The 23,654-nt window shown below is 44.6% G+C and overlaps 2 protein-coding genes across 2 annotated transcripts in view; one reads left to right on the forward strand and one right to left on the reverse strand.

Annotated features, from left to right (window-relative positions):
• CDKL5 (cyclin dependent kinase like 5) overlaps positions 1-7,947 on the forward strand; it is a 211,346-nt gene extending 203,399 nt beyond the window's left edge. Inside the window, exons 18-19 of the mRNA XM_030934364.1 lie at positions 679-895; positions 3,149-7,947. Of these exons, the coding sequence (XP_030790224.1) occupies positions 679-895; positions 3,149-3,204 (273 nt within the window). The 3' untranslated portion in view covers positions 3,205-7,947. The remainder of the gene's footprint in view (positions 1-678; positions 896-3,148) is intronic.
• Positions 7,948-12,323: 4,376 nt separating this feature from the next.
• The window catches only part of RS1 (retinoschisin 1), a 31,051-nt gene continuing 19,720 nt past the window's right edge, over positions 12,324-23,654 (reverse strand). Inside the window, exons 4-6 of the mRNA XM_010363516.2 lie at positions 19,844-19,985; positions 17,101-17,296; positions 12,324-14,803 (exon numbers count right to left, since the gene is read on the reverse strand). Of these exons, the coding sequence (XP_010361818.1) occupies positions 14,651-14,803; positions 17,101-17,296; positions 19,844-19,985 (491 nt within the window). The 3' untranslated portion in view covers positions 12,324-14,650. The remainder of the gene's footprint in view (positions 14,804-17,100; positions 17,297-19,843; positions 19,986-23,654) is intronic.

Genomic DNA, 23,654 nt, shown 5'->3' on the forward strand with positions numbered 1-23,654 from the left:
CCTCCTGTGAATGAATTATTTAGATAGTTCTGTTGGGGTTTTGCATATTTCTTTGTGCTTTGCATTTTCAATGCCCAAATGTTACCCTCCCCCTCTCAAAAAAAAAGCAAAAAAAAAGTAAAGCAAGGGAACATTTGAATTTTGTAATATCGAGAGAGGGAAATCGGTGAGATGAGAACAAAAAGGGCTATACGACTTGTAGTTGAATACATTGCTAACTAAAACATTGCATATTTTCAGCTTCTCTTGCTGCTAGATACGGCTGTGTACTTAAGTTCTAGCTGGTGAAATATAAGTGGAAGCATTGTGTGGAGCCTTTGGGAAGTCTTCTCAAAACAGAGAAACATACACCTTTTGCTCTTTCTCCTTCCTGCTGGTTGAAGCATGAGATCCCCTGTTTAGACATAGGATGCAACCAGGTAGATGAGCTTGGGCCTTTGATTGGCTGCCATACCAGCTCTGTATGTCTTATCTAGATTTCTAGGCTTTTCCATTAAAGAATAATACAATCTTGTTTGAAGAAAACCCAAATAACAGATCTGGCTGGACCAGCTCCTCCTTGTACATGCTTGCCCTTCCTGGCCACGCCCAGTCACCTCAGGTCTAAGCCCCCTTCCCTCCCCAGACTTATGGTCGCTCTAACTTGAATCCCATGTGCATTCTCATCCTTTCTTTCAGAGCCAGCCATTAAAATCACTGCGCAAGTTGTTACATCTCTCTTCGGCCTCGAATCACCCGGCTTCTTCAGACCCCCGCTTCCAGCCCTTAACAGCTCAACAAACCAAAAATTCCTTCTCAGAAATTCGGATTCACCCCCTGAGCCAGGCCTCTGGCGGGAGCAGCAACATCCGGCAGGAGCCCGCACCGAAGGGCAGGCCAGCCCTCCAGCTGCCAGGTCAGATGGATCCTGGTTGGCACGTGTCCTCTGTGACCAGGAGTGCCACAGAGGGCCCTTCCTACTCTGAACAGCTGGGTGCCAAGAGTGGGCCAAATGGGCACCCCTATAACAGAACAAATCGCTCACGAATGCCAAATCTGAATGATTTAAAAGAGACAGCCTTGTAATTTGTGCTGGTAGGGGGGAGGGGTGGGCAGACAAGCCAGTGGGGGAGGGGTGGGGAAGGGTGGGCTGGGCTTGGGGCATGGGCCGGGCCAAGTGGTGAGCCAGTATTTTCAGCTTTATGAAGGTGTGTGCAATATTGCATGTGTTGGGGCCGTCGAGCTCCTCGCGGCCACAAATGCTAGTCAGGGATCTTAGAGCCACAGGAGTTCCTTAGGGATCGCCACTCCCCACAGGTCTTGTGTGAGAATAGATAGAGTGTGCCATTGAGGAAGAAGAAATTCTTGGCAGTTTCTCCCCCTTACATTCCAGCTTTAGTGCAATCTCTGTTGAACTTGGGAATGCCAGGATGTGTCCTGGCACTGCAAGGAATAGGAAAATCGTGTTGACCGATGCCCTTACTACATATTTTTTTCTGCCTAGACTAAATGTGGGGTTTATTGTAATCCAAGAGTATCCCTTTGAAGGGTTAGCAGATGAACTGTATGTCTTAAATTGTTTTCTAAACTTCCATATTTGATAGGATTTGTAACATTTATTTATAATTAATATTGTACTGTTATAATCATATCTTTTATGTTATAATGTAAAGTTATTTTGAGCTGTTTGAAACATTGTGAAGCAGTGGGACAGCTACAGTAGTTTCTATAAAAACTAAACAGTAACATTTATATATTGCATCAGGAGTATTTTATTCTATATATAAATATATATATGGTAAATATCTGTTTTATAAATATATTCATTTAAAGAAAGTATCGTTATGACACTATCTGCCATATTTTTATACATTTGTGATATGAAGTGAGTATTATACTTCTAATAAAGGGAGTTGAATTGTGGCTACACGTGACTGTAACAGTATGAACCTTGCTCAACTTTTAGGCCCCAGCAGTAGCCTCTAGACATCCTTGGTAGCAGACGAGATGCAGCATCTCTTTCCAAACCTGCAGGGGAAGAAAGTCAGATAGGCCAGTGAGAATTCAGCAGGCCTGGTTTCCGTCCTCACACACTTGGCTCCTGTTTGTGTCCAGGGACGTTACTTGCACACAGGGGAGAATAGATTGAGGCGTTACTCGTGGGTCTTTGTAGAGAGAATGTGCTCTTCCACTTAGCATTAGTGTAGAGCGTAGACCAAAGATTTGCCAGTGAACATTCCTTGTTGTGAGATCATAAGAGGTACCTGTCTGCAGATCTTGCAAACCAGCTCTATGCTCCTCAATATTGTCCACTGTCCCGGAGACTCTTGGCTGATGGGGTGTGAGATATATGTGTGGCATTTCTATTTCTGGATGCCTTTTTTGCTCTTGCTCTCTCCAATACCATATTTAAAAGGCTCCTGGAGCAATTCCAGATAGAGAAAAAATTATCCATTTTTTTCTTCCTGGGGCTGTCCACTTATGACAAGATTTTCATGCACACCTGTTACACACATAACCCCTATCAGAACAGGACCTATTTTCCCCTCATCTGATCTCTTTCAGCTCCCAAGTTACTCCCAAGTATCATCAAACCCTTTGGCCATCAAGTGTTATCCTCCCATGCCTCTGGGTCATCCTTGAGGGACGTCACCTCAGCACCATCATCTATCAGTAGTAGTGGATTTTTGGAAGTAGTCTCTTAGCAATAATACTTTTAAAGGTCCCTCCCACCCCTCAAAGAGATAACTTCTCAATATTTATTACTTGTCCTCAAATTCTGAGTGTCAGCCCCTGAATCAAGTCAGCTATAATTGAAATGTGCTGTTACTGTTAACCCTCCCCCAAGATTTTGAGGATCATAGCTCTGATGATTATGAAGATTATAAAGACTAAACTCCTAGTTTCCCTGAAGCTTAAATTGTGCACATATTGCATTTTTATATAAATACTATAATGTGTATTGATTATATAGATAGGTTATTTTAAGGTGCTTTTTATTTAATTTTAATAAGTGTAATAGGCACTAAAATGAAACTCGACTGGGTACTATTATTGAAACAATTTGACTCAAATCAATAGTTTTGCATGCTCTTTAGTTCTTTTTCTGTTTTACTTCTTTCACCAGTTCAGTACTGTTTGGGTAACTCTGAATTCTGGCTTTTCCCAGGCAGCTGCTTGATGATACAAGTGAGGTGGACCATCAGCAGTTTGCCTGGACACTAATGACTCTAAAAGGGTGTGTATTTAACTCTTCTTTTTCATACTAGATCTCTACCTTGTATTCCCCCCTTGCAAACCAGAAACTACACTTTTTTCCTCTGGAAAGACTTCTCACTGTGCTATGCGCTTAGGAACTGCACGGTCCCGTTGCCATGCTGTGGCACTCGAGGCTCGTTGTCACCTAGGGGCTGGTTTCCCATGTTGTCATCCTTGCTAACACTGGGATCTCAGATGTTTGCAGAACATTTCTATTCATGATGGTTCTTCAAAGAAGGGCTAGAATATTTGCCTTCTACCTAGAGCAAAGTAAACCTAATTGCTGAAGAGTCAATACGTACTTTTTGTACATTCCCAGATTTGAGCCAGAAAATACCTACAGATATCTACATATGTTTTCAACCAGTGTTTTCGAGGTAGCTCTTTAATCCTCTTCTCAGCTTTTGTCTGTTCTGACTTTTCATCCAGTAAGCTGTAAGTGAACTACAGTCTGCATTTCTAGCATGCAATTCTCTTCCTGCTCACGAAGGGGGGATGATAAAGTTTTCTCTCAGACCTAATGGGCCCTCTCTTAGCTTTTAACTGTTGTTTTCCCCTCTTGATGAAGAATTATTGACATCACAAAGATTGCCATCTCTGATAGAAAGGACTTGATTTAAAGTCAGAAAAATTTGCCTTTTCTTTAGGAAGGGGAATTCATGACATCCATGTCCTATTATCGGCCCTAACTTCCTAAAGAAGAAAAAGGGTGAATGAAAGCTTATGTTACTTTTATGAAAGTATCACTGATCTCCTTTGGAAAAGAAACTCTGCTTCACTGTTTTTCTACCTTTATTTCTCTGCTGTCCCTGTTTTTCCTCTCTAACGTTCTAAATACACTTTAACTGAACCTTGTTTGGTTTTGCTCTAAAATTTAGCCTCTCTCTAGAGCCCAAGACCAAAAGGGAGTGCTTCATGCTGAAGGGCTTAAGTGAGCTGACTCTACAGCTGTGGTTCTCAACTAGGGGCAGTTCTCAACTAGGGGCAGATTTGCCCCCATGGGCACATTTGGCGATGTCTGGGGACATTTCGTTGTCACAGCTGGGGGTGATGGTGTGCTACTGGCATCAAGTGGGTAGAGGCCAGGGATGCTGCTAAACACCCTGCCATGCACAGGACAGCCCCCCAAACAAACAGTGCTCCAGCCCCAAGCACCACTGGTGCCAAGGTTGAGAAACCCTGCCCTACACCATCCCAAGCCCACCAGTCTGCAGAGCTTGGCTCTGGCCTTGTTCTGTCCAGGCTACAGTACTGCAGGTGTGAATTCTTCAACATCACATTCTCTTAAGAGTCTTCGACCACTATTCCTGAATCCTTGGAATCCTATTGTTCGTTTCCATTGTCTTGGGCCTGCTAAAAGGTGCATACTTTGGAAGGAGACCAGAGTTACTTTATAGGTGTTGGAGAACTTAAATTCTAGGTTAGCATCCTTAGAAAATCTTTCATAGAGCCATGAGGCTTATATTTAGAAGCAAGCAACAGCCTGGCAGATTGGCATGATTTTTACCAACTGCTCGAAGGCATCCATGGCTTTTAGCTGTGTCTCCCGAAAGAAAATGTCTTTGTTTTTTATTCAAGTCATTTAATAGCTCTTTACAAATATTAGCATATGGCAGACCAATTAGAAGCAAAAAAGTCCGTATTGGTGGTTGTGATGTGGCTGTTATAGAAGTATTTGTGCTGTATGCTTTGGTTAAATCTGTTTTAAAACATGCTTTAAGATTCACCTTATGCAGTTGTACTTTAATTCTAAGCTCAGAGCTATGCTGTCAGTCTCTAGTCACGCTGTGTATTATAAAGTATGTTGTGGTTGTAGAGTTAGCCAGTTTAGCATGTTCCTAATCTGAGAATTAGTGGACTATACTAGGAAATGCTATCCCATTGTCCCTTTCCAGCCCCTCTTAGTTAAGATCATAGTATCCTCACTTCTTAAACTAGTCTTTAGAGTAAATAAGGAAAAAAGCCATTTATTTTCTTCTAGCCATGTATTATTGAGAATGACTCATAGTGTACAACTTTTTTTCAAAGGCCAGAGGATTACTTTTCAAGTGTGTAGAAAGATCTATTTCTGTTCACCTAGGAGCTGGTGGTGACTGAACTCTTTCAGCAAGGGCAGTGGCTCAATGTGTTGCAGTGCTGGAGCTCAGCTGGGACTCAGTAAATCTGCACATTCTCTGCTGGTCAGAACATGTTTCCTGGATAGCATTGCTTTTCTATCTAGAAGTTTGTTCCCTCCTGCATGGTAGTGGGATATTGAGCTCTCTGTGGGTTCTAAGATCCACAGACTCATACTTTTGTGAACTTTGGAATGTGGTAGGGTACAGTGAACCAAGTCAGAAAATAGTGAAATATTTCCTTGCCTCCTTCAGTTCATCACTAAGAAAATGTGCAGGCAGAGAAAACTTACTTACGGTTTAAGAAACCACAATTCTGGTTTTTTTGAAAGGGGACATAGAAAAGACAGTACAAAGGTTGTAAGTGTCCTGTCTCCCAGGGCCAGAATCTCACAAGAAGGTCCTCTCAGAGACGTAAAAGCCTGGCTTACAAAAATAACCAGAAACTAAACTTGTAAGCAGTTATGATTTCTTCCTTTTGCTTCTTGACCAGCTGAGATACAGAATATCTTGAGGTCTGGTTCAGCTGATGAAACATTCTGTCTCAGAAATGATGAGTAAGAAACCATGCAAGAAAATGAAGTCCCTCATCTATCTGCATACATGCGATGTGGGAGAAGTGGAGTGGCTAGGAAACTCTGGGCCTGCTGCCCCTTCGATTCTTTTTCTTTGTGAATTGAATGTACTATACAAATGGTAGGCTTTCGTGTGAGCCAGTTACTACATGAATCTTCATTTCCCACAGTGGTTTGTTCATTCATCAGCGTTAGGCTTGGTCCTGGCTCCACTTTTCTCCTCTCCGGGCACTGACCCCACCCTTCCATGTATCTACTGTAGGCTATTAAATATGATCATGACCCGCCTTGCATTTTCATTCATCAACTGTTTACTCCCAAATTTAAGGGAAGTTTGTCTCATTTTGCCAGAAAAAATTTGTAATAGTCGGCACGCTGGATTTGTAGGGCCAGCAAAATTGTGGCAGTGAAACTAGTTTCACTTCTAAAGCCCTTCATTTCTCACAAGGTTAAGCTCTCGAAACCCCATTTGATCCTTGGGTCCTATTTCGATCCTCCTTTGGAATCTGAAAATCGGTCTCCATGTTGTATGCAGATTAGAAGTTGCCTTGTTCGTTACTCTTCCAACACAGAGTATCAGGGAGAAAGAGGCCTTATCTGTTCCTCCATCCCCCCTGTTTTGACAGACTGCTAAGAATTCCTCAGGACTTCCTTTGGTTGGGGATTTTACTTTCCCAAAAGTCTGATCTGATTTCTTTCAGGGGTAGACAAGCTTGTCCTAGTGCTCTGCTTCAGGTCTAATCAGAAGAAACCCAGGAATAGAAAAGGTAGATGCCTTGACTTTTGTCCCTGTTGTGGGGACTAAAGTGTTTATTGCCAGAATTGTCAAAAGCTCCAGTTCAAACTCTGTAGAGTTTCACGGAAAAACAAAACAAAACAAAACAAACAAGATGCTTATCGTCCCGGAGAATGTGTAAGTTTTCCAGCACGGCTTAGGTTTTCCAAAATGGAAAGCAAAGCTTGCAGAGAACCTGTTTTCTCTAGAGACAGACAACTGATTCTGGCCCTCAGTCTGTTTCCCTCTCCTTGTTTACTCTTTGGTCACCGATCGAGTCAGGCTAGAGGGGTAATACGGTGATTAAAAGAAGTAAATTCGCACTGTAAACTTGGATTGATTAACAGAAACAATTAAACCAAACAAAATCATTGCCCCAAATTTCTATCTCCAAGAATTGCTTTGTGCCATTTTGAATTCAGGTAGTTATTCTGTATATACTTAGCTGACTATTCAGAGCTTCTTCAATCTCTAGTAAGCTTGAAGGTGGTGTCTGGGAAGACACAGGGCAGGGTGACATTGAGACCCTGTTCATTCTTAGAAATAAAAATAGGGATAAGCCAGAATGATGTGACATCTAGTATGTGGTAGATGAAGAATCAGTGGAAATTCTTAATTGCACAGACTTTATAATCCATTATATAAAGTGTAATTCCATACTTTCTACTGTGGCAAGGGTGTGATGTGATTGTTAATCTTTTTAATTTTTGAATCCAAACTGAATTTAAAGTGTTGAATACTTAAATCCTCACAAGTGAATTATGAACCATTTGTAAAGTGTTTCTATAACTCTTTGTATCATGTGTTGGTACATCTTATCAAGTTTTTTCTGGCATGTAATTCCATTCTAAACTTATGTAAAATTTCTATTGTTGCTGTAAATATTACACAAATATCTACTCCGTGATAACCTTCATTATCAGCATGAAATGGTTAATTTTTACTGAGCACAATGTATTTTTGAATGGATCTTCCCAAATGTCTTTAATAAAATGCAGATTTTGCACTGACTGATGTGACTGCCAGGCCGTCCCAATCTTGAGCACTGTGGTCCTTGTGTTTGAACTGGGAACAGCTCCATTTTAGTTCCTTCTTGGGAAGAAAGAATGCATTCGAATTCAGATAAAGGATGATGGGCCTTTGAGGTTGTAATCAGTTTAAAAGAAATTAATGTAAAACTGGGCAAATCCTGTAACTTAATGATGTTGATCTTTGTTTTCCTATTTATAAAGCTTTTTTTCCCTTATGGCATTTTGAAAACTTTGGTTTATTTTATACTTGAGTGTTGTCACCTTTGCACGTCGCTAGACACTCACGTGGTAGAGGAGGATGGGAAGAGAGGCCAATCTTGTGCTAAGTGCTATGGAGAAAGCAAAGATGGACAGCTTAATAAGGGTTTTTTCATTCTAGAGGAGAGGTGAGCAAGCTTCTTCTGTAAAGGGCCAGATGGTAAATATTGGGGGCTCTGTGGCCCTTCGGTTCCCTGTCACCACACTCAGCTGCCTTTGTAGTGCAGAAGCTGCATGGATGATATGTAAATCAGAAAGTTGTGGCTGTGGTCCCATAAAACGTTACTTATAGAAACAGGCCATAGTTTACCAACCCCTGTTTTAGGTCCTCAGTTTCATCATTTAAGGTAAGACCAACCAAGTACATGTTCAATCAGGAGGGAAAGAACTTAGCTTTTGTGGTAACTTACATATAAAACATTCTCCAGCTTTCTTTGTCTTTCTAAACAAAGGGTAGGAGCCGAAAGTCAGTGCTTTCCATTCTTAAAAGTACTGTGTCAACCAGTTCTTCACTCTGTCTCTTTAAGTGACATGGAAACTTGTGGCCTGTGCTTTCAACTATAATCTTATCACGACTGAATCAAAGTATTTGGTGCTTATACTTTTTAATGTTCATAGCACTTACTATGGCCAGGCACAATGCCCAAGTGTTTTGCTTTTTTATTATTATTATTATTTTCACAACAACCCAGTGAAACAGGTACTACTATTATCCCCTTTTCGTAAATGAGGAAACAGATTTTCATACTTGACATTAACCTGTCCAAGGTCACCCAGTTTGGAAGTGGCAGGGCCAGGATTTGAGGCCGAATATGTTCATTGTAAAGCCCATATACCCTTAAAAGTCACTGCACCTCCATGTATGGAAACTGACATGGAGTGGAATGGTGGTCACAATCAGAGTTGTTTCTCTTTAGTAATTCAGGTTTATTCAAGTAACTCCAAGGTTTAAATTTTTAAAAACAGTTTCCAATACAGAGTATATTAAAAACTTTGTCTAAAGTTTACTCTAGGTGCAGAAATAAAGACAACTTAGTCGAGTGAAGGAAAGGGTAACAGACTTAGAAATGGCTATGAGGCCGGGCGCAGTGGCTCAAGCCTGTAATCCCAGCACTTTGGGAGGCCGAGACAGGCGGATCACGAGGTCAGGAGATCGAGACCATCCTGGCTAACACGCTGAAACCCCGTCTCTACTAAAAAATACAAAAAAGCTAGCCGGGCGAGGTGGCGGGCGCCTGTAGTCCCAGCTACTCCGGAGGCTGAGGCAGGAGAATAGCGTGAACCCGGGAGGCGGAGCTTGCAGTGAGCTGAGATCCGGCCACTGCACTCCAGCCTGGGCAACAGAGCAAGACTCCGTCTCAAAAAAAAAAAAGAAATGGCTATGAAATGGCTATCTACACTTATGGAATAAGTGTACTAATTAGAGCAGGTAACAAGTCCCCACAATGTGTAACATATTCTTCTCTGAAAGCTCGCAACAATTTATGTGCCACCTTCCATCCCCTTTCCCAGCAGATGGTAATTGATGTGATTTGAGAATAGAACACTTCATTGAAACAAGTCGCTGGAGGTCCTCTGGGGATGCGGCTTAAAAGTCCAGGATCAGGCCAGGCGCGGCGGCTCATGCCTGTAATCCCAGCACTGTGGGAGGCTGAGATGGGCAGATCACCTGAAGTCAGGAATTCGAGACCAGCCTGGCCAACATGGAGAAACCCCATCTGTACCAAAAATACAAAAATTAGGGCCGGGCAGTGGCTCACGCCTGTAATCCCAGCACTGTGGGAGGCTGAGACGGGCAGATCACCTCAAGTCAGGAGTTCGAGACCAGCCTGGCCAACATGATGGAACCCCATCTCTACTAAAAATACAAAAATTGGGTGTGGTGGTACGTGCCTATAATCCCAGCTGCTTGGGAGGCTGAGGCAGGAGAATCACTTGAACCCGAAAGGCAGAGGTTGCAGTGAGCTGAGATCACGCCACTGCAGTCCAGCCTGGCAACAGAGCGAGACTCCGTCTCAAAAAAAAAAATACAAAAAAAAAAAAAAAAATTAGCCAGGCATGGTGGTGCATGCCTATAATCCCAGCCACTCGGGAGGCTAAGGCAGGAGAATCACTTGAACCCAAAAGGCGGAGGTTGCAGTGAGCCAAGATCACACCACTGCACTCCAGCCTGGACGACACAGCGAGATGCCATTTCATAAATAAATAAATAAATAAATCCCCAGGATATAGAGTCTGGTTGCCTGGGTGGAGTCTTGGCTCCATCTCCTACATCTCGTGTGACTTGAAGCAAGGCACTTCACTTCACTATGCCTCAGTTTCCTTATTTTTAAATGGAGGTAATCATAGTACCTACCTCAGTGTTGTTGTGAAGATTTAATGAGATAATAACCTGCAGAGCACTTGACAGAGTCTCAAGAAATATGAGCTCTTATAACATTATTGCTATTATAAAACATTGCTATTGCTTCTGCCCCAATTGGCAGTTTCAGAAAATTGAGAAGGAACATCACTGAATCTTTAATGCCAGTTACACAGAGCTCCGTAGGTGTCCGCAAAGCCGTTTAGATGAATGTAGCCTATTTGATCTTCATATCAGCCCTGTAAGGTTGGGCTTAAGAATGACCCATCATGGAACTACTCTTGGGACCACAGGGGAAGTGACAGTCCTTGTAAGCTGTTTGTCAGTGGGCCTTAGCAACCAAGCCCCAAGTGGACAGAAAGATGGGGTTCTGTGAGCATCCATTCCAAGGGTCACTTTAGGGGTTCAATCTTCTGGGCTCTGAGAATGGATTCATAGCAGTACCTCTATCTGGGAAATACCTTTGCTTTGTCCAAGTAACCTCCTCCCACACAGAGTCCCCGAATCAACTCAGATTTTTTTTTCTTAATATTGGCAACACTTAATGCTACTTCTTTGTTCGTAACATTTCATTTAATTATTTAAAAATCTGCAAATGTTGTGTATATTTTACCGCAATTTTTAAACAATCTCCGATGTAGACTGCGCTCTAGCATTTCTAAAAATAAAAGTAAATATGTTAAAATAAGGTAAGAGTGAGTTTTTCCTACATTATATATAATTTTTAATTGAAAGTTTCCCCCACAAAAGAAATGATACTGCAAGCATAGTTTGTGTGTTTGACAGCAAGATTCTATTAGGCTTCAGATTTCCCTCAATAAAAGTTTTAATGTTTATACATTCTGTCATATGAATTGAATGAAGTAGATAATATGCTGTTGTAAGCAAATTACCTGCAGATAAATGTCCTACGAGTCATATATCTTACTGTGTATTAAATTCTGAAGTTTTGAGCAGTTTTCAATGTGAAATCCCAGCTGGCTTCTTTGCAATGATGGACAAGTTAGTTATAATTCATATGGAAATTCAAGGAACCCAGAATAGCCAAAACAATCCTGAAGAGCAAAGTTGAAGGACTCATATGCCCCAATTTCAAAACTTACTACAGAGCTACAATAATGAAGAAAATGAGATAATAGAATTTGGGTTCCAGAAATAAACCCTCTCACATTCATGGTCAATTGTTTTTTGACAAGGGTGCCAAAATTATTCAATGGGGGAAAGAACAGTCTTTTCAGCAAACAGTGGTGGGACAACTGGATATCCACATGCAAAAGAATGAAGTTGGACTCCTATTTCACACCATATACAAAAATTAACTCAAAATGGATCAAAGATCTAACTGTAAGAGGTAGAACTATAAAACTCTTAGAAGAAAACATAGGGGTAAATCTTCCTGACCTTGGATTTGGCAGTGGTTTCTCAGAGATGACACCAAAAGCACAAGCAAAGAGAAAAAGAAATTGGACTTCATCAAATGTTTAAAATTTTGTGCTTCAGAGGACTCTATCAAGAGAGTTAAAAAGATCCACAGAATGGGATCAAATATTTGCAAATCATGTCCAGTAAGGGAATTATACCTAGAATATACAAAGAATTCTTAAACTCAGTAAGTTGTAAGCCAATTTAAAATGGGCAGAGGATCTGAAAGACGTTTCTCCAAAGATGTGCAAATGGCCAGTAAACACATGAAAAGATGCTCAAAATCATTAGTCACTAGGGAAATGCAAATCAAAACCACAGTTGAGATGCAACTTCACACATTATGGGTATAGTCAAAGACAGACAGTACCAAGTGTTGCTGAGGATGTGGAGAAAGTGGAAACCTCCTACATTGCTGGTGGAAATGTAAAATGATGCAGCCACTTGGGATAATAGTTCCTCCAAAGATTAAACAAGAGTGTGTGTCCCAGCAGTTTTACTCCTAGGTGTATACCCAAGATAAATGAAAACATACATCTGCACAAAAACTTACACACAAATGTTCGTAGCAGCGTTATTCATAATTGCTAAAGAGTGGAAACGCAAATCTCCATCAATGGATGAATGGATAAATAACAATGTGCTCTTGACATGATACTGAACAATGATGTTCAGCAATAAAAAGGAGTGATGTAGTGATACACATGTTACAACGTGGATGAACTTTAAAACACTATGCTAAGTTAAAGAAGCCAGTCACGAAATACCACATACTATATGATTTCATTTATGTAAAACGTCCAGAATTGGCCAGTCTGTAGAGATAGTCGATTTGTGGTTGCAGAGGGCTTGTGGTGGCCAATGGGTTGGGGAGGGATGGCTGATGGGTGCAGGATTTCTCTTTGGGGTGATAAATTTTCTAAAATTGATCTAGTGATAATGGTTGCACAACTCTGAATATACCAAAAGTCATCAAATTGTACACTTTAAGTGGATACAAACTGTATATGAACTTAATCTCAATAAAGACGTGACAAAAGTTTCCAACATGAACAATTATTTGGAGAGCCTTTCTCCCTGCCTGTTTCCTCCTCTCCTTTTTCCCTCAACTGCACTGTCTCAACTCCTGTGTTTGATGTGCCCTTAACTCTTAGGATACTGCCATTTTGTCTGACAGTCCATGTCGTGACCAAAGTTAATTCACCTTTCCAAATAAGGGTCTCTGTTCAGGCGTTTCTATCCAAAATAGATTTGTCCTGTGTCCTAAGGCCAGGGATGCGTTCTCCCCCCCGCCCCCAGGCCCCCCCGCCGCCGCCCCAACACCCTGTGTGATATGTTTATATTTGAGAGAAGATTGGGCAGGGAAAAGCATTTTCCGAAGTTCAAGCATACAGCATGGGGACTAGAAAGATGCTGGGTTGGATATAAAATAATTGAGCCCCCAAAGCGTCAAGGAGGATGTTTGGGGCTTTTAGAAGGCTGCCTGTTCACAGAAAAGGTGAATGGGTTGTCCAGGACTGTGTTAGCGCGAGTCTAATCACTTGGCTTGGCATTTGAAAACGAAAAGTAACTCGGAAATGAGCTGCTAGCGGAGACTACCCTGTGTCTGGGGCCAGGACAGTCTTTAGAGCAGCCTCATTCTCTGATTCCACCACCTCCTCTCCATATACCTCTCCTGCCCCTCCCCCGTGTTTAACAGCCTCTTCCTGGGAGGGGCCTGGAATCTCAGGCTGGGCTGTAAGTGGCCAATGAGGCCTCCCAATCTAAGGCGCCGCCTCCGGGAACGGAAAGCCAGGTCCATTCCTTCCCAGAGAGCTTTTCGGGAGCAGGCGCAGTTTGCGTCTTGCAAGGCAGAGGGTGGAAGGGTGAAAATCTTTCAGGGAAAAGCCACATGGTCCTTTTTATGATGTGAGTCCTTCCCAGTTCCTGCGAAGCATGTAGCCAACTAATGAGCCTCCTCTGAGTAGCCAGTGGTAGCTCCTGGGCCAGCTGTTCTCGAACTACGTTTGGTTTGCTGGGAAATGGTAGCCCTAGGTAAAGGGCAATGGTACTGTGTTGTGGTCATTTGGGGTCCCTACGTATACTTGGACGCGCAGCCTGTCCTGTGTGATCACCTAAATGGTGACCACAGACACAGGGAATTTGCTGGAATGGATTGCAGAATGGAGCTGCGTGTATTGGGCACTCTGGACCCTCCCGAATCCCTGTGTTCATGAGGGTGGAAGCCCAGACCCGCCTTGAAGGTGAGAACTGCGAGCAGAGGAAACCCTTACCTTGGGCTTTTGGTCATCTGTCACGTATAGCCTCTCAGGACACTGGGATTCTCACCCACCACACTCATCCCTGCAACTCAGTCACCCTTGAGAGCCTCAGCTGCCTCCCCGGGGCTCTGAAGTCCTCTTTGGCGATGATTTAGTGGAAAGTTAACTAGGAGGAACTGCTCCCTTCTGCATTCAAAGCCAGGCTTTAGGAAACTGTATGTTTTTGTCTTGAATGTGGTAAAGCACAGGAATTTTCAAATTATCAGGACTGCTTTGTGTTCCCCTGAGACTGCACCTTTCACAGTGTCACTGAGACAAAAAATGAGCAGAAAATTACCCCTGCTACTTAGGCTTTTTAAGAAAATTGGTTTTCGGGACATTTTCTTTGTTCTGACTTTCTCTGGCCCTGAGTGGGGAATAAGTTCATTTTTATTTCATTGAAATCAAAGCTATATCTTAAAAAAAAAAAAAAAAAAAAAAAAAATCTACCCAGCACTGCAGTTAAAATTGCTTTGCAAACTATAGCCCTGTCCATCCCAGTGGTGTGTGAGGGGGTCCCCTACGGCCCTGCTCTGCGCCGGTCACCCCCCAGCAGGCGCCAAGCTGAGGCAGGCATCAGGCACACTTGCTGACGCACTCCAGCAGCTCCATCCGGATGGCAATGCGGACGTGCCAGCCCAGCGGGATGAGGCGAATGAAGCGGGAGATGATGGGGGGCCGCAGCAGGTTCTGAACCGTGGAGGTGCGGTCCGAGTTGCCATAGAAGACCTAGAGAGATGGAGGAAATCCTGTCACCATCACATCGGGGGAGGGAAAAGGAAGAAGGGTTCCTTTCTGGAGCTAGCCCCAACTTTTAACTATGGAAATGATTAGAAAGTGGTTAAAGCACAGAGAGTTTGCGGGTGCCCTCCAAAATCTGACCTTGAGTAATTGTCATCACACCTACATTCTCGGAACATCTGGAACTGCACCATCCAATAGAGTGGCCACTAGCCAATATGTCTGTTTACACTTCAATTAATTAAAATTAGATAAAAAATTCAGTTCCTCCGTCACATGAACCACATTTCAAGTGGCCGCCATATTGGACAGTGCAGATGTGAACATTTCCATCATCACAGAAAGCTCTATTGGAGGGTGCTGCTACAAAATGCCTCTTGACTCATCGCTTTTGAGTTTTTATCCTTTGCATTTTGACATTTTGAAAAGGCCCACATCACACTTACATGTTCCAAAGGTATCCAAAGTAGGGCTCAAGTGAAAACCCGTGCTTGGCTCAGGAGTTGTAAGCCAAAACTTAAATGTGTGTTCCTATTTTGATACAAGTGACGAGTACCTTTTCAACTTGGAAAATGTTTTCTTAAAAAGACATAAAAACTTGGCCAGGCGCAGTGGCTCACGCCTATAATCCCAGCACTTTGGGAGGCGGAGGCGGGCAGATCGTTTGAGGTCAGGAGTTTGAGACCAGCCTGGCCAACACAGTGAAACCCCGTTTCTACTAAAAATACAAAAAAATTAGCCAGGTGCGGTAGCGGGCGCCTATAATCCCAGCTACTCTGGAGGCGGAGGCAGGAGAATTACTTGAACCCGGGAGGTGGAGGTTGCAGTGAGCTGAGATCATGCCATTGCACTCCAGCCTGTGCAACAGAGCGAGACTCCATCTCAAAAACAAAAGAAAACAAAACAAAAAGACATAAAAACTCGAAGATTCTGGAAAGGGGAGGGTGGTGCCAGAGTAAAGAGAAAGGGGATTTGCTTAATGTTTTTAAGGTTGTAACATAAAAACATGCTGCGGATGTTTGACGCTATTTCCAAAGAAATCATTCTTTGCCCTCTTACCAAAGTCATGGTGCTCTGCCTGATGCCACTAAGACATTTCATTTCCTTCTGGGATTATCTCCTGAAAATATCTGGCTGTTGCATTTGGCCCCATCCATCCACAAAAAGGGAAGGGCCTGGTCTGCCATGTTCTTGCCTTTCTCCGCAGTGGCACTGCCCCACACCGCCTTCTCTATTGCAGTTTGTCTTTGAGCCTATTCAAGTCAAGAGCCAGGTGAAGAGAGGGGAGGGTGGAACAGGCTCCACCAGATTGCACAAGTGCAGGGGTGAAGTGCCTCTTTGCAAAGAACCTTCAAGGCCTTCAGAAGCACAGGGCTTGAAAAACTTCTCATGTCTTTTGGAGAAGCCAGCTAATAAGAATAAAAATGAAATGAAATGACCAAGTATCAAGATGGTTTTTCCTATTGTGTTCAATAGGAACACAACCCATGAACGTCCTTGAAACAACCCATGAATGTCTTGCTGTATAAATTGTCATCAGAGACTTACAAAGCCTTCTGAATCTCAGCTGTACATGTCTACTTAACCTGATTAAATGTCAAAATTAGCCTGGGGAACTCCTTACTCTTAGGCAAAAGGATGTGTAACATTTCCAAAGAGCTAGTGAGTTTTTAATTCATTTTTATTCATAGCAAATGTATATATAGTCAGAAGTCTACTGTGTTTAGTCTATGGTGAAGAAGACTTCGGTCTCAATCCACAAAGATTAATAGGATGTAGAGTTGCCCAAAGGTTTAAGTTCCTCTGTGTTTGTGCTGGTGAAGTCCTTTTAACCATTTAGCTAATGGGTAACTTGCTAGGTTCTCAAAAGGCTCCCCTCTGTCAGTCTCAAACAATAGGAGAGGCCACATCTTTATAAACGGACGATTCTCTACCCACATCAATAACATCAGACAACACCCCTGAAGCAAAGTGCGTTCAATGATCCAGTGAGTTGAAATAGTCCAAATGGTCAGTCTTAAGAATTCAGGCAACTGCATACTGATATGGAAACTCAGACAAATTTTTTTTTGCACTTAAGAGTAGCACTCATTTGCAAACAAACTGTGCTGGGAACCAAGGCAAGCCCAGGAAAGAGAGCACAGCGCATTGTGGGGGAAAGCGCAGATGACCCACCATGCCGCGGAGTCAGTGCTCTGACAGAGGGCAGTGACAGGAGTGCAGGGACAGGAGGGGAAGTCCCAGAGGGTGTGAGCTGAAGGTGGTTTGGGATAAGCCCAACTTACCCGGTTATTTCCAGTCTGGTCCTTATAGTAAATCCAGTTCAGGCGCTCATCAGTCCTGTACTGCACGCTGTACTTGGTCATCCACTCATCGATGTCACAGCGCCCCTGGGTGAGGATCCCCGAAATCACCTTGATCTCCTTCAGATCTATCTGTAACCACTGGCTACTGTCCTGGAACTTGGAGAGCCAGGCGCACCTGCCGAGAACATACCAAGTCACCGGGAGACTCCCCCTGTGCGTGTCTGCAAAAAGCCGGCAGGTGCTGGCTTTCAAGGGGATGCCAACATCCGAAGAGCCCCCTGCCAATCTCAGGCAGTCTGGGCTGTAGTCTGAGCCTTATCTCCTAGGAATGTCCAGCTTCTGTTGTACTTAACTTGCATCTCATTCTCCCTCTCCCTGCATCTCCACCTCCCGAGAAAAACTTTCCAGATTAATTTGTCAAAGAAATGCCTCAGAGTGTGGCTGAAATTGCCTTTGGGAGCAGTTGAACATGTCTGTCTGCAAAACATGCAGGTGAATGGCTGTTAGACCACCAGCCCCTGCCCTCTGCATGCGTCTCCCGGGATGATTCTTTCTGCACATTTCACTCTCTTCACACCTATTTGTGTTTCCCTCAGATGGTGACATTCCTGCCTCATGCAGAACACTGACCCATGTGGATCTAGAAGGGCTTTGACAAGCGTCAAGCCAGATAACCGTTGAAGCAACTAATTTGTTTATTTTAGCTACATTCCTCATAAATTGTGGAAACCTATAGTAGTCCCCCCCGCCGCCTCCTTTTTTCCCTTTAATGTGTATTTTAATTAACTTTGTAGGACTTAAGCCCTGGGCCACCTTCCCTTCTTTTTCCAGACTTACTCCTTGGGTGGCTCCTGACTTTTCACTTCTATCCCAGACCTTTCCTAAATCCCAAATCCAGAGAGTTCAGTTGCCAGCTAGAGGACTTCTGTATGCCTCTCAGCATCTCAGAGGAAACACATCCCAATGTGAGCCCCTAAGTGCCCCCACCCCATCCCGCTTTCAGACCCCACGTCTCTGAGTAAACCCCATCCTCGCATGCGTCCATGTTGGCCACCTGAGAACCATCCTGGGCCCCTCCTCTCCACCTCCAGCGCCCAATCCATCTATTGGCTCCATCTCCAAGTGCCTCAAATTCCTCTACTTCTGTCGGTCCCCACCGCCACCACTCTAGCCCATGCCCCCTCCTTTCTTGCCACACCTCAACTACTCTCCCTGGATTGCTCTGGCCCCACAGGAACCAGAGAACTTAAAACACAAATGTGCTTGTGATCGTCTTCGACTTAGAAATCTTTATCCGGCAGAGTCTGCTAATCATCACCCGATACTCCCTTGCCATCCTCATTTGGTAATAGAACCCCTGAGTTTCATCTGGGCAAACAGCCGTCTAGCTAAGATGACATTGCTTAGTCTCCCTTGCAACTAGGTGGGGCCCCCTAACCAAACTCTGGTCAATGGGATGTGGGCAGAAGTGGCCAATAGAATATGTTTGTGTTCTTAAAGGCAAATCATGCACACTCTGCTGCTCTTTTGTTTCTCCCCACTAACTAGAATGTGGATGTGATGGTAGAAGAGAGAGACACCATTCTGGACCCCAACATAGACGCTTCATGTTAAGGACGACAGAACAACAAGGTAGAGTCTGGGCCCCTCATGCCATCAAGCTGCCATAACGACCCTAGACTGCTGAATGAAACTTTTTCTATCTGAGACAGTCTTGCTCTGTTGCCCAGGCTGGTGTACAGTGGCGCACAATCTCGGCTCACTGCAACCTCTGCCTCCCAGGTTCAAACAATTCTTCTGCCTCAGCCTCCCAAGTAGCTGGGATTATAGCCACCCGCCACCATGCCCAGCTAATTTTTGTATTTTTCGTAGAGATGAGGTTTCACCATGTTGACTAGGCTGGTCTTGAACGCCTGACCTCAGGTGATCTGCCCACCTCGGCTTCCCAAAGTGCTAGGATTACAGGCGTAAGCCACTGTGCCTGACTGATGAATGAAACTTTTAAGTGAGCAAGAAACACACTGCTATATTAAGTCACCATACTTTGGTGCTCTTTGTTAAAATAGCACGAACCTGTATGCTAATTAATATGTACTCAGGGTCCTCCCATTATCCCTACAGTACGGACCAGTCACTAACATGGCTTCTAAGGTCCTGCACCATCTGACCTCTGCCTGCCTCTCCACCTTGTCTCACCTGTGCTTCAGCCTTGCTGCCCTCTTTATGTTCCCCATCTACACCCTGCAGGTATCATCCCAACTCAGGACTTTTGCACCTGCTGTACCCCACGCCTCTTCCCCTCCCTCACCTGGCCAACTTCAAGTCACAGGTCAAATATGTTTTCCTTAGAAAACCTTCCCTGGCTGCATGGATGAGGTCTTTCTTCCTTCATCTCTCCCGCAGCACTCATAAGTACATTCTGTGTCATTTGTTTATTAGAGAGACCGATTTTTTTTTTTCTTTTTTGAGACAGGGTCTCACTCTGTCGCCCAGGCTGTAGTGCAGTGGTGTGATCTCGGCTCACTGTAACCTCCGCTTCCCAGGTTCAAGCAATTCCACTGCCTCAGCCTCCTGAATAGCTGGGATTACAGGCACGTGCCACCACACCAGCTAATTTTTTGTATTTTTAGTAGAGATGGGTTTCACTATATTGGCCAGGCTGGTAGAGAGGCCTATTTAAAAAAAAAAAAACATGAAAAAAAATCCCCTGGGCCCTGCTTACCCAAAGCCTTGACTGTTGAGCCGGGCCTTGTTTGCAGTCCACGAGGAATACCAGCCCACATACTGCTCCGGGTTAGAGCAGGTGATCTGGTCTGGTGTGACCTCCCCTGACTCGAAACCCAGGGGCTTGTGATATGGGCATTCTGGGAAAGGAAAAAGAATTCACATTGAAACACATATCTCAATACTCAACAAGCACCAGGTGACTGAAATAACAAAACAAACCCATCTGCTATGTGCTTCGGAGATGGAGAAGGCTTTACTTGGCTCTGTGGTTCACAATGGTTACAGCTGGGTCTTCAACGGTTCACTACTCATGCGAGAAAGGAATGAAGGATGAAGTAAAGGAATTGCCACAGAGACTCACAGCCTTTGTAAAAGCAGAGGGAAGTGGCTCTATGGCAACTTCACAAGGGGTGTGCGGAATTTTGAGAAATACTTCACCTCCTCCACCAACTTAGAGATCTAAAAACCAAGAGGTGCAGAGTAAAATACCATATTTAAATGCCATACATCTTTATTTCCCCCATTAACACAGACTTAACCATCCCGCCTGACGACGTCAGGTCTCTCATTGTCCTTGGGCAGTAGATGATGCCAATTATAGGGACAAAACCACAGTGAGAGGCAAGAAGGGCGATTACGTATTGAGATACTGAGAGTGACTTCCTACTTGTAAATTGCAGTTTTCTCACCAGTCTAATAAAAAAAAAAAAAATGGGTCAAATGTGCCTGGGGGACTGTTGAGTGAGAAACAGCTAAAAGGAACTGCTTTTTCCCAGTGGTAGTAGCCAAAGGTGGTTCTTCTGTGTTAATTGTCTCCTGCTTCCTCTCATCTGTGTGTCCCCTCACGGTAAAAACAGTGTTGAGGTTGGGCGCTGTGGCTCATGCCTATAATGCCAGCACTTTGGGAGGCCAAAGCAAGCAGATCACTTTAAGGTCAGGAGTTTGAGACCATCCTGGCCAACATGGTGAAACCCCGTCTCTACTAAAAATACAAAAATTAGCCGGGCATAGTGGTGTGTGCCTGTGGTTTCAGCTACTTGGGAGGCTGAGGCAGGAGAATTGCTTGAACCTAGGAGGCGGAGGTTGCAGTGAGCTGAGGTGGTGCCTGCAGTGGCAGGCACAGTTTTGAGTTACCTGGTCAGAGGCTGCCAATTTTCAACCCAGTATTCATTCATTCTCCCCTTCTTTTTCTTTTCTTTTTTTTTCTTTTGAGACAGGGTCTCACCCTGTCCTAGGCTGGAGTGCAGTAGAGTGCAAGCGATCCTGCCACCTCAGCCTCCCGAGTAGCTGGGACCACAGGTGCACACCACCACACCCAGCTAATTTTTGTATTTTTTGTAGAGATGGGATTTTGCCATGTTGCCCAGGCTGGTCTCGAACTCCTGGGCTCAAGGGATCCACCCGCCTTGGCCTCCCAAGGCACTGGGGATTACAGATGTGAGCCATCACGCCCAGCCTCTCCTTCTTTTTGACTAAAGAGCTCCCCTTTTATTGGGAGCAGCAATGTAGCCAGCTGAATAAAGGGCCTTTCCCAGCCTCCTTTGCAGTTAGAAGTGCCCACGTGACATAACTTCTGACCAATGAGATATAAAGACTGCCTGCTGGGATTTCTGGTCAGGTTTTGCTTTCCCCTTCTTTCTTCCTGTTGCCTAGACTATGTCTGATGGCTGCTGCGACAGTAGCCATTTTGCACCATGTGGGTAAGGCCAAGAGAACTGCAGAGGCCAAGTGCAGTGGCTCATGCCTGTAATCCCAGTGCTTTGGGAGGATCACTTGAGCCCAGGAGTTCAAGACCAGCCTGGGGCAACATAGGGAGACCCCATCTCATGGCTCACACCTGTAGTTCCAGCTACCAGGGGAGGCTGAGGCAGGAGGATTGCTTGAGCCCAGGAGTCTGTGGCTGCAGTAAGCCATGATCACACCACTGCATTCCAGCCTGGGTGACAGACCCTGTCTCAACAAAACAAAAAACAAAACAAAACAAAAAAAACCAAAACTGCAGAGACCTCAGCCTTGATAACCGTAAGTATTGTAACTCCTTACCCCTAATTTTTTTTTTTTTTTTTTACCATGTGAGTTAAAACTCCTAAATCAATAAGCCAGTATTTAGGGGGTCTTGTACTTATAACCAAACCCAGTTCGTAACTGAATTTCTACAGAAAACAAATGGCAAATGTATTTTCCTTTTTTTGTTAGAGACCCAGTCTCGCTGTGTCGCACAGGCTGGAGTGCCATGGTGCAGTCATAACTCTCTGCAACTCTGACTCCTGGGCTCACGCTATCCTCCCACCTCATTCTCCTAGTTTTCTGATGATGAGTGATAAACTGCAGTTAAGGCAAATCATAGTATTTTCTCCATCTGTAAATCTGAGTTCAGGTTGAAGGGCTGAACATATTCACTGAGGCACCATTACCTGTAACCATAAAACAAAGGCTGAAGTCTCTCTGGAGAATTTTTCAAAAGCCAGTAAAGTTGAATGAAACATGCTTGCAGAGATGGCCATGCCCTGTCCCCAGAGGCTAAAAACAGGCCAGCTTCAGGCCTCTGGCCAGGGAGGCTTAACTTCCTTTCTGCCCCAATGCACCAAAGGAATAGGCCCAATCCCACTAGTATCTGCAGCTCTGTGGGGCTGAGGGTGCGGGCACAGAATTTGTAGTTTATTGAGTACTCAAGACTTTGGGAGTCTGTTACGATCATGTCAGTTTCCGGGAGAGAGAAGAGGAGCACTTTGTGGGCCACTCAATCATGCCTTGTGTGGCGGGCGAATCATCAGGGGAGCATATTAAGAATGCAGTGTCCAGGACTCCACCTCAGAGCAACTGTATTTTTAACAAGCTCAATTTTGAAAGTGCACTTTGAAAACCTGGCCTGCCAAGGAAGACATTCTGTGGGCTGGAGATCCGGAGGACTGAGTGCCTGTGGACTCGAGTGCTCCTCCACCCCTGCGACACCCCTCCAGCTGGGAAGACAAGCCCAAGCGATCAGGAGGAGGGGCACAGGACCAGGTGGCAGGGATTTTTCATGGGCAAAATTCTAACCTTGGGTGTCTCTGAGGCCCCTCCACTTTGAGCATTTGATGACTGAACCTCTTTTTTTTTTTTTTTTTCCCCCCTCAGGGCCACCAGCTCTGAGGGAGTAGACAGAGGGGAAGGGAAAAAGCCAGTGCCACCTCTCCCAGTCACCTTATTCTTTGCACTTTGCTCTTCTTCGTCTGTTTCCCCTTCACATCTCTTTTGCCATTTCTTCCCAAATAGCCCATCTAACACTTGAGAGCGGTCTGTAGGCCTGCGGGTGTACCTGGCCAGGGCCAATGGCCTTGACAGCCTGGGAGGGCCTGTTGAGGCAGCGGAGAATGTGTGACTCACTGCGATCTAAAGACCCGTGTGTCCAGACATGGATGCTGTACTTACTCCCCAGGGAAGATGACAATCTCACTGTCACCTTGGCTTTAGCTGGTATCTGTGAGCCGATGCCTGACTCCTGGGCCCCAAGCTTCATTCCACTGCCCTCTGAATATTTTCCAGGAGAAAACTTCCGTCATGGTGACCCAAAGAAGCCTCACCCTCCGTATGTCCCAGACGGAGCCCTTCATCGTCCAACCTCCAGTCCTGCTCCCTGTCCAGTGCTCCAGGTCCGAGGCACTTCCATATTCCCGACACTCCAGGTCCGAGGCACTGATGCTTTCAGCTGCCTAACCCAGCAACCCGGTAAGCAGAGACTCTAGACCGGTGGGGCTCAGCGTGGGCTGCACCTCAGAATTGCCTGAGGAGCTGTAGAAATGCTGATGTTCCGGCCACAGCCCCAG

This window comes from Rhinopithecus roxellana, chromosome 7, assembly GCF_007565055.1.
Source record: "Rhinopithecus roxellana isolate Shanxi Qingling chromosome 7, ASM756505v1, whole genome shotgun sequence".
Classification (NCBI taxonomy): domain Eukaryota; kingdom Metazoa; phylum Chordata; class Mammalia; order Primates; family Cercopithecidae; genus Rhinopithecus; species Rhinopithecus roxellana.